Raw genomic sequence first — 10,850 nt, 5'->3', positions numbered from 1 at the left:
ATAGCCATCGTGTTTTCTATCTGACTAATCATGTAGTATTTAGAGCAGGGGTCTCCAAAGTTGGCAACTTTTAAGACTTGTAGACTTCAACTCCCAGAATTCTTCAGCCAGCCATGCTGCTGGGGATTCTGGGAGTTCTGGCAACAGGTCCTAAAGTTGCCAAATCTAGAGAAACCTGACTTAGAGAAAGGACTTCTCTGAATAGGGAAGTTCCATTTAGTCTTCATGGATGGTTGCCTTCAGTAAAAACCAGTTGGCAGCAATTGCCATAAGTTAACTGTACACTGATGTATAAAGAAGGGGTGTAGCAATGCTGACATTTGGAGAAAGTTAAAGACAGGGTTCCTCTGTGGATAAATAGCTGTGAATGGGCATGTCTTTGAAAACATGATCAGTCAATGAGAACTATCTATTGCAGGCCTATTTAGCTTAGATTTCCACTTGAGTGGGTGAGAATCCAATCCGAATTACCTGCCAGGGCTATATTTTTACTTCTTCTGTGTACTGACTTTCCCTACAGAATCTGACCGAGAAGATGGGGGTTACTGTCCTCCTGTAAAACGGGAAAGAACGTCTTCATTAACACAGTTTCCTCCTTCACAGCCAGGTAAAGAAAAAAACATTCCTAGATCTGCCTCTTTTTGTCCCATTCCTGTTGTCCAGCTTTGCCTGAGAAATGAATGCATGTTTAAACGGTGCCTTGAGGAAGATTAGAAGTCATAGGGACACAGCCATGAGGTATATTGTACATTTAGATTTCACTTCATAATTAGATAAACCTGAATTAGAAGAATTGATTGAATTAGCGGCCTTTTATAGAAAATCTTTATTTAGACACATTACTCAGAAAAATGCTGTATAAAATCATCAGGATATTCTAATAATATTGGCTGGTTCTGGTTACTTTTAGCTCAGCCTGTTTTTATTTATTTTATTTATTAGATTTTTATCCCACCTCTATTACTTTTAGCAATAGGAATAGCGCTTTATAGCACTCCCTGGGCAGTGTATAATGTCAGCATATTGCCCCCAACAATCCGAGTCCTCATTTTACCAACTTTGGAAGGATTGAAGGCTGAGTCAACCTCGAGCCTCATCAGGATCAGCTCCAATACTGCATTCTAACCACTGTGCCACCAAAACTCCTTTTATAAGAAACTCAAGGCGAAAAATTTACATAATACTCCTACCTTCTCCTCTTTTTCTTAACAATAACAACAACCCTGTGGATTGGATTGAGAGAGAGTGACCACTAGCCCAAAGTCAGCCAGCTGGTTTTCATGCCTTAGGCCAGCGGTTCTCAACCTATGGGTCGCGACCCCATTTGGGGTCGATTGACCATTTCACGGGGGTTGCCAAGCAAGGCTGTCCGCCATTTTTTTCCCCTTTTCCGGCGGGTGCCTTACCTCCCTTGAGCTGGGCCAGCTGGTGGTCGGCCTGCTCTGTCTCTGCCACTTGCCAGCTACGCCTCGGCCGGCGCAGGGGGCAGAACCACGCATGCGCAGCACTCCCGGGCAGGGAAAGTCCTCGACTTACGACTGGTTGGGTAGTCCTCGACTTACGACCGGTTTAGTCCTCGACTTACGACCGGTTTAGTCCTCGACTTACAACTGGTTTAGTCCTCGACTTACAACCGGTTGGGGGTCGCGGCATTAAAAAGGTTGAGAACCACTGCCTTAGGCAGAACTAGAACTCACAGACTCCTGGTTTCTAAGCCAGCACCTTAACTGCTACAACGAACTGTTGTTGTTAGTTGCAAAGTCGTGTCCGACCCATCATGACCCCATGGACAAGGTTTCTCCAAGCCTTCCTGTCCTCTACCATCTTCTGGAGTCCATTTAACCTTGCACCTACTGCTTCAGTGACTCCATCCAGCCACCTCATTCTCTGTCATCCCCTTCTTCTATTGCCCTCAATCTTTCCCAGCATTAGGCCCTTCTCCAGTGAGTCCTTCCTTCTCATTAGGTGGCCAAAGTATTTGAGTTTCAACTTCAGGATCTGGCCTTCTAAAGAGCAGTCAGGGTTGATCGCCTCTAAGACTGACCGGTTTGATCGCCTTGCAGTCCAGGGGACTCGCAGGAGTCTTCTCCAGCACCATAGTTCAAAGGCCTCAATTCTTTGGCGCTCAGCCTTTCTTTTGGTCCAGCTTTCACAGCCATACATTGCAACTGGGAAAACCATGGCCTTAACTATACGTACTTTTGTTGGCAGGGTGATGTCTCTGCATTTTAGTATTAAGAAAACCAAGATCATGGCATCCAGCCCTCTCAATTCCTGGCAAATAGATGGGGAAGAAATGGAGGTAGTGACAGATTTTATCTTCCTGGGCTCCAAGATTACCACAGATGGGGACTGCAGCCAAGAAATTAAAAGACGCTTGCTCCTGGGGAGGAAAGCTATGGCAAATCTAGACAACGAACTAGCTCTCTTTATATTATCATTATCTTTAGGTTTCTTATCTTTTGATTTCTGGTTCTTTTTCCTTTTGAAAAAATAATAACATTGGGCAAAATATTAGAATCTTGGCCATTGCCTCTCCCATTGTACAGCTTGTGCAATCATCTTATTTTTTTTTATTATTATTATTTTGCACCACAGAGGAAAAGAGCACTGGATTCAGACTGAAGCCACCGACTCTCATCCACGGCCAGGCACCAAGTGCAGGTAAGCGATGGCTTTGTGTGAAATGGAGGGAAAACAAAAGTTATAAGATAGTAGGGCAGGGCTTTTCAACCTTTTCACCCATTGTACCACTTTTAGGATATGGCAATATCCGAGTATCACCAGTCGCCTAGCAAGGTGTCAAAAACTTGATGACCCCCCCCCCCAAAAAAGGAAAAAAGTGATAAAGTACGGGTAGTCCTCGACTTACAACAGTTTGCTTAGTGACTGTTCGAAGTTACAATGGCACTGAAAAAAGTGCCCCCCAGGCCACAGCCAAGCAAGACACCTGCCTGCCCACCCGGTGGCGCCCTTCCTCCTGTCCGAGGTTTTCATTGTTGTAAGCATTTCTGTTGAGGATTGGCAGCGGGGGTGGGGTGGGGTGGGGTGGGGTGTGTGTGTGGTTCTTATTCCCCCATCTGATGGGTGGTTGGAGCAGGTTTTGGTCACTTCACATGACCCTGGGACACTGTGACCGTCATAAATATGAATCGGTTGCCAAGCATCTGAATGTAAATCACAAGACCCTGGAGATGATGCAACATTCCAGCTGATCGGCGCTTCTTCTGGGCTCAGCAGAAGTGCCAGGATCAGTGCCGAGCTCCAGCTGGAGCCTGGCGCTGATCCTGGCGCTTCCGCTGAGCCCTGACAGCCCTGCAGCTCCAGCCATCTCTCGCTCAGGCTTGTGCGGTGCTGCCACCGGTTCAGCTCATTCCCCTCCCCCACTACTTTTCTGGGATGGTTGCGTACCACCTGCCAGGTGTCAATGTACCACAAGTGGTACCCGTACCACTGGTTGAAAAGCCCTGCTTTAGATTATCTGAAGATTGCATTTCAAAATCCTTTACCATAGTCCTGTATTTTTAACACAACTCATTCCCAGGGCAAACTGTTTGTTGCTGTTCACCCTTTGCTGAATTTTTCTCATTACCAATGCGAGCAGTGCTAAGAGTCAAAGAAAGAATTGCCTGCTTTCATTTTCAGGAGTCCCAAGTCAGAAACCGAAGGAACAACAGCGAAGTGTCTTGCGCCCAGCAGTATTGCAAGCTCCCCAGCCAAAAGCTTTCTCACAAACAGGCAAGTTAGTCTCTGTAGTCTCTTCATTCAGGGTGATAAATTTCAAGCTGGCAAGGAGTAAATGTCTTAAGTGTTTATAGGAGTCTATGATATTTTCAAATTCTGCCCACTGTTTCGGTTGATTTTCCAAAATGAAGGGGATAGCCTAGCAACCGGATGATAGTATTTTAGAGGGTAAAAATGAATTTACATAAATTATGATTCAAATATGGAAGATGAGCTGCGCGGCGTAGCATAGACTACCTTTAACACCCACGCAGATATATCTGAGCTTTTACAATCAGATTAGAATTGATCAAATGACAACATGGAAGAATAAGGGATTAGAATAACACAGAGATTTTTATAAAAAAATTAATCTACTAGGATTTTGAAGAGTTATATTTGTTTTATAAATATGTTATTTATTTTTTATCCCGCCTTTATTATTTTTTATTAATAAGTCAGGACTACGAACACACTGCTTCCTCCTATTTTCCCCACAACAACGACCCTGTGAGGTGGGCTGGGCTGAAAGAGTGACTAGCCCAAAGTCACCCAGTCAGCTTTCACGCCTAAGGGGGCACTAGAACTCACAGTCTCCTGGTTTCTCGCCTGATGCCTTAACCTCAGACCAAACTGACTCTTGAATAAGTCTTTTGTCAATGCACAGGATATGTGGAAAATTTAATATAATCTAATAAGACTGGAAGGCAAACTAGTTTTTTGGATATAGGTAATAGGAAAGACCTCTAAAAATCACAGCAAGCTAGTTATTTGTCTAGATCAGGGGTGTCAAACTGCTGTCCCATGGGCCGATTGCATCATGCGGAGGTCGCGCCCACCCCAGCTCCAGCAATGCGAAAAAAGTCACAGTCTGTCGTGACACGTCACATGACGTGGCGATTTTGACACCCGTGGTCTAGATGAAATTATAATTTGACCCTGTATAGAACGGCTCGCTTTTCAGTTCATGAAACAGCGTGTAAAGTGACTCACAAAACTACAATAAATCTCAGTTTCTAAATATCGAAGTGTAAATTGCCTCCAAGCAGAATATCATGTGTTTATCTAAAGTTATATGTGTATACCCATCAGTGTGTGTGGGGGGGGGGTGTCAAGTCACAGATGATTGATAAAGATATGCAAACAAAGGCTGGGTTATGGAAATATTTGCAAGGCTGCTAGAACCATGTTACCTGGTACTGAGGAAATATTGGATGTGTCATTTTATATTTCTCTTTTTGAAAAAAGAGAAGCATTGACCTTCTTAAAGGGTACCTGTTGAAGTATATAACAGAAGCTGGAGCTGAAGAACAGAACTGGGTTTTCCTCATTTCCTCATTTTTGAGGAATGAGCTGTAACTTCTTTGGGGCGGGAAATGTCATCAAGTCATCAAGTCCTATCACTTTGGAAAAAAAAATCAGTGGACAATGAATCCTTTGCAAAAAAAATTCAGGTAATCTTGGCATGTCCTGTTTGTAGGTTTTTTTTATTCGTCTGAGTGATCCAATAAGCGAAAGAATGTTAGACTAGAAAGATCCATTGCAAACTCATCTTACTGAGCTCTGCTCACTTATTACATTTAACAGTGTTACGTACTAACTGGTCCAGCTATCTGAGCTTCCCATCTCTACAACAAATACAGAGTAATATTAGATTTACTGCAAGGTCAAAAAATAAAGATGCGATAGCCTTTACATCTTGCATGTTTTTTTCTTATCACAGTTCCAAGCAGTGGAACCAATGGTGTAAGTATCCCTCCAGATCCTCTGGCTGCTACATTTGAACCCACAACTAATACCATACCGAAAAGTCCCGATTCAGAAGACATGGTGAGTCTGTTGGTGGCATTTGGGAAATAGATGGAATCTGGGAAGGAGGTTGGTGGGTCTCTTGCTCTTTTGCTTCAGCACCGGGGTTTGTGTTGTTCGGGGCCATCTGGTAAAGTCTTTTTCAAGGTGAACTGGACTCCCAATAGCTTCTTGGACATTTGTGTTTGTTACTTCCAATGAAATATGAAAATGGCATTTTCTCTCCACTGATTACCCCGTACCCCAGATTCCTTTGCTCTTCTGGCATAGTGGATTCCAGATAAACCAGTGAGGCACAGTGGCTTGAGTGTTTGACCTATGAAGTCTGGCTTCAAGTCCATGCTGGGCCATGAGGCTCTTAGTGTGACCCTGGACCAGTCACGTACACCCAGCTTAGCCCGAATTGTTTTAATAGATTGAAGGGGAAGAGGGAGAGGGAATCACATTTCTAGTTTTCTTCACTGGTTTCTTTTTCTTGTGGTTATGTTCTCCCTCCCTTCCCCCTTTCTCTCTTGTTTAGGAGAACCCATGCCAGAAAAATAAACCCAACAATGCTTCACATACTGAAAAATGTGAAAAAGAGCAGAACACACAGCAATCCTTTGTGTTTGGGCAAAACCTAAGAGACAGAGTGAAGGTATTTTTCCAGTTTGGGTCCAGGTACTGCTGGTAAACGTTAAGGGGGCAATAGCTCAGTGGCAATGCCCATGTTTTAGGCAGAACCTTCAACTGCTGATGTGTTGGTTATATATTCTTGAGTGGATCATGATGGGAGAGGAATCTGTCTCTGCTTCAGGCTCTCCAGAGAGCTGTTGCCATTCATAGCTAAGTAATGCACTAGATAAGGGACGTGCAGTTCTGTTTGATTCCTTTCAATTGCCCTCTCAGGTTAACCATGCACAGACATTCCTAGAGAGGGCAGTGACGATTTGAAAAATTGTGCACGATCTATTCTCATTCTGTAAATTTGCAGTCAATGAACTATCCTCATTCTGTAAATTTCTGCCAATCAGAAAATGAAGAATGCTTGCCATAGGTCCTTATTTGTAATTAGACACTCAAGTGTTGTTATTAGACATTAACACGAAGCAACCTCTACTTAGCTTAGGCTTAGACTTAGACTAGTTGTGACCCTACCTCCTTAAGGAGAGGTGGAACTTAATGATCTTTTGGAATCTCTGATACTGACTCCTGCATAACATATTTTGGGGGCCACTCTTGGAAGTTTTTCTGCACCCCCGAGGGATAGAAATGAATCGTAAGCATCGTTCTTAGAATCGAAGATTATATATTGTATCACTTGCGTGACTTGCTTTCTTCCTACAGAACGTCAGGCTCCATATCTACCCTTGATTTTGAGCACCAACTTTAATTGAAGGGTTGTTCTTTTTCTGTTCAGGAGCTACATTCTAAAACAGTCTTCCTTCATTCCAGCTATTTCATAAATCAGTGTCTGTATGAGAGAGACAACAGAATGGAAGGTGGAGTGGGGAGTAAATCTCTCTTTCCCCCCCTCCTCTCCCCCCTGCTCTCTCTCTCTCTTTCCCTCTCTCTCTCTCTCTAGCTCTCTATCTCTGCATACCTGAAGCAAGTTGTTTGCTTAGTGGTGGAGTTTATGCAGAATTTCCATCACTGGAGCTCTGGAATCTCCTGTTCAAGGCTGTTGGGAGCCTTTTAGAGTAGCTGGAGCCCCTTCAGAGCAGCTTCTAATCAGAGGATCCAATACTACTCTAAGATGGACCCATTAGCTAACTAATCCAAAGCAGTTTCCAGTATTTTATATACATTTGTGCTTTGTGTTGTTCTCTGAACCTTACCCAATCTCAGTGCCACCCATCTTATCCCAGCTAGGAGATGAAGGGGATGAATCAGCTGATGTGCAAAACACCTGGCTCCCAAGCTCTGAGATGCCTTCTGCTACAAACTACTTCCTGCAGTATATCAGCTCCAGGTGGGGGAGGATGTCAGCAACTTCCTCACTTTCACTGCTTTTCACTGCTCCTTTCCTTAAGCAAGGTGGCAGAGGGACTGTGGGTGTAAAGAGGCAGGGTTTGCTTTCTTTCCATCAAATTGTAAAGGGTATTTCTCTCCTTCCAGCATAGAAAACTCTACACACAGTGCCGATGCTTCCACCAACAAATTTGTATTTGGGCAGAATATGAGCGAAAGAGTGCTGGTAAGTCTGTCCAGCTTTGGAGGGCTTTTATGGATTTGGATATATGCTGCTCTACTCATTGGAGCTGCACTAGTGTCTGTGGGGCTACAGTTTGTTCATGCCTGATTTATATTTTTTGTAAACCTGCAACGATGCTATGCAGCTACAGCAACATAGATAAATCTTCTCCTGCCTATTATCTTTTCCAAACCCATGTGTTACATTCAGAATAAGGGCGATAGGCCAAGATCATTTTCCAGTAGAGTAGGGATTTGAGCCAAACTTTTTTTAAAGTGACTGCTGGTACTTTGTGATAGAGTTTTGGAGTGGTTGCTTTCTGCCAGCTGATTGCAAAGAACCCAGGATGAGATACTGTTGTCCCTGTGTATAGACTTGGGGGCAGGCCGCAATCTAATGGCAGGATGGAATTAGCACTCTCACCCATAGGTGCACACATGCCAGTAGCAGCCTTTAGATCAGTGATGGCAAACCTTTTAGAGATCGAGTGCCCAAACCGCAACCCAAAACCCACTTATTTATTGCACAGTGCCAGGGCCACATCAGCATTGTGGTGCCCTCGGGGGGGGGGCAGGGAGGCACCTCTGAGTACCCCCCTCTGGCACGCAAAAACCAGGGGCACAAAAATGGGCCACCATGCTGCAAGGTGCAAAAATGGCCACTGCCGCACCGCAGGGTGCAGATACAAGGCTGCAACATGCAAGAATGGGGCAGGGCTAGTGAGTATCACGCAGGCACAAGCCCCGCCCCATTTGCAGCGCGTGTGTGCTCGCGACCCTGTGCACACACGCACACACGCATGTAAAATGCTACCCCCTCCCTTTTCTTCCAGTCCACCAATCGACAATGGTTGGTGACCTCTGTTCTACCACCTCTACTCGAGCTTGCTAGTCGGCCGCTTCGCCTCCTTTGTGCTGGGTGGGGCTCCTGCTCCGGGCGGCGGGGCGGCCTGGTGGACCTGCTGCTGGCAGCGGTGACACGTGTGCCAACAGAGAGGGCTCTGAGTGCTGCCTCTGGCACGCGTGCCATAGGTTCGCCACCACTGCTTTAGATGGTCACTCGTCACTTGCACAGATATTAGGTAGAGAATGGTAGGATAAATATTGAAGCAGAGGCTATCCCATAAAACAGAAAAACAGCTGTTCCTCACATTTAGCCTTGCTTCATCTTTCTGTCAGTTTAGGTAGCAAATGTTTTCAGCTTCACAAATAGCTCTACGTCATCTCTGAGTCCACCAAAATCAACTCTCAGTTGGCTATTAGCTAAGCCTGAGCTACACCCAAATAAATACTGATGATTTATTAATTGGTTTGCTAAATGCTTGAAGTTATAACAGTGCTGAATGAGTATTATTTGTGACTGGTATTGGTAAAAGAGCCATGGTGGCGCAGTGGTTAGAATGCAGTATTGCAGGCTAATTCTGCCGACTGCCAACAGTTTGATCCTGACCGAGTCAAGGTTGACTCAGCCTTCCATCCTTCCAAGGTCGGTAAAATGAGGACCCAGATTGGAAGCAATATGCTGACTCTGTAAACCACTTAGAGAGGCTGTAAAGCACTATGAAGTGATGTATAAGTCTAAGTGCTATTGCTAGTACTCCAAGTTCTGACTCTCCCAGCACCCCCACGGTCATGTGACTATGATCTGGGCACTTGGCAGCCAACTTGCAGTTACGATAGTTGCAGCATCCTGCAATCATATAATCACCATTTGCAAATCCCCCCCTGTTGGCTTCCCACAAGCAAAGTCAACGGAGAGGCCAGAAGGGAAGATCACAAGTCAATCTGGTAAGTCAACCCCGGTCCTGCCATACTGTGTCGGTCACCTCCAGGCACTCCCCACGCCCACCAGCAGCCACTGTCTGGAACTTGCGATTTTCTACTGGCTTCCCCCTGACTTTGGTTATAGGAAGTTACAGAGAAGTTCTCACTTAATGGCCCGTGATCCTCACTTAACGATGGCAGTGGGAACTGCCAAGGTTTGCTATCAGCGATGCAGCCATGCGATGGAACTTTATGACTGCATTGCTTAGTGATGGAACTTCCAGTCCCAATGACCGTTCTTAACCTATATGTTGCAGACAAATAACCTAAGATATTGCCTTAAGCCTGAAATGTTGGTAATGGTTTTAGGCCCTATTCTTTTTCGTTTTTGTAGAGTCCACCCAAATCAAGTGAGCTCAGCACAGACAGTAACAAGGAAAACACCACTGGTGACTCTGGCTCTGAATCTTCATCACAGGAAGCCACACCAGAAAAAGGTAAAACAAACAACCGTCCGTCCCCCCTCTCTCTCCCTCCCTCCCTCAAGCTGACCTGCTAGAGCAGCTTCTGTCTCACAACCACTTATGGCCCTTAAGTTCCATTATTGCAACTTTCAGAAACCCCTGTGACTTAAGTGATGAAGATATAACAAAGTACCATCACTTTGGAGTGGGACACCTATGAAAACTTTAAAATAATTTTATATAGAGCCCAGGTGGCACATTGGTTAAAACGGAGTATTGCAGGCTAACTTTGCTGACTACCGGTTGCCAGCAATTCAAGTCTCACTGGCTCAAGGTTGATTCAGCCTTCCATCCTTCCGAGGTTGGTAAAATGAGGACCCAGATTGTTGGGGGGCAATATGCTGACTATGTAAACTGCTTAGAGAGAGCTGTAAAGGATTGTGAAGCGGTATATAAGTCTAAGTGCTATTGCTATTGCTATATCACAGTGATGGCGAACCTTTTAGAGACTGAGTGCCCAAAAACCGTCCCGCCCGCCCACGCCTTGCCCCGTCCGCCTGCAGGGCCACTCACTGCCTCCACGGCCCACCGCAGCAGATCGCCCAGGTGGCCTTGCAGTGCCATGGCAGCCCCGCTCGCACCCCGCAGCATCATCTGCACGTGGGTCTTGTCCCTGCAGCCCAGCTGCCATGTCCTTGGCTATGCTGCTCCGCATGGGCCTGTTCTGTCCCCCGTCCGACCCACACCCCCCAACCAGGCAGCCGAGGCCTGAAAAACTGCTCGGCACAGACAAAGGCAAATGAATTCCTTGGCAGCAACTGCGTAGCTGCCTGCCAAGCCTTTACTGATAAGACACAGCAAACAAAGATAACTCCACAATAACTTGCCAGAGAGCTTGCAACAGAATATCCATCAAAA

General features: G+C 45.5%; 1 protein-coding gene across 1 annotated transcript in view; it reads left to right on the top strand.

The window, feature by feature from the left end:
• Positions 1-10,850, top strand: part of RANBP3 (RAN binding protein 3) — a 34,138-nt gene that overhangs the window by 15,688 nt on the left and 7,600 nt on the right. The window contains exons 4-11 of the mRNA XM_015809989.1: positions 521-607; positions 2,599-2,664; positions 3,646-3,738; positions 5,447-5,553; positions 6,053-6,169; positions 7,380-7,483; positions 7,630-7,708; positions 9,863-9,965. Of these exons, the coding sequence (XP_015665475.1) occupies positions 521-607; positions 2,599-2,664; positions 3,646-3,738; positions 5,447-5,553; positions 6,053-6,169; positions 7,380-7,483; positions 7,630-7,708; positions 9,863-9,965 (756 nt within the window). The remainder of the gene's footprint in view (positions 1-520; positions 608-2,598; positions 2,665-3,645; positions 3,739-5,446; positions 5,554-6,052; positions 6,170-7,379; positions 7,484-7,629; positions 7,709-9,862; positions 9,966-10,850) is intronic.

Source organism: Protobothrops mucrosquamatus, unplaced genomic scaffold, assembly GCF_001527695.2.
Source record: "Protobothrops mucrosquamatus isolate PMUCROS unplaced genomic scaffold, P.Mucros_1.0 scaffold6, whole genome shotgun sequence".
In the NCBI taxonomy this organism is placed as follows: domain Eukaryota; kingdom Metazoa; phylum Chordata; class Lepidosauria; order Squamata; family Viperidae; genus Protobothrops; species Protobothrops mucrosquamatus.
The sequence above is the reverse complement of the archived record's forward strand: the minus strand, read 5'-3'. Positions and strand labels throughout refer to the sequence as shown.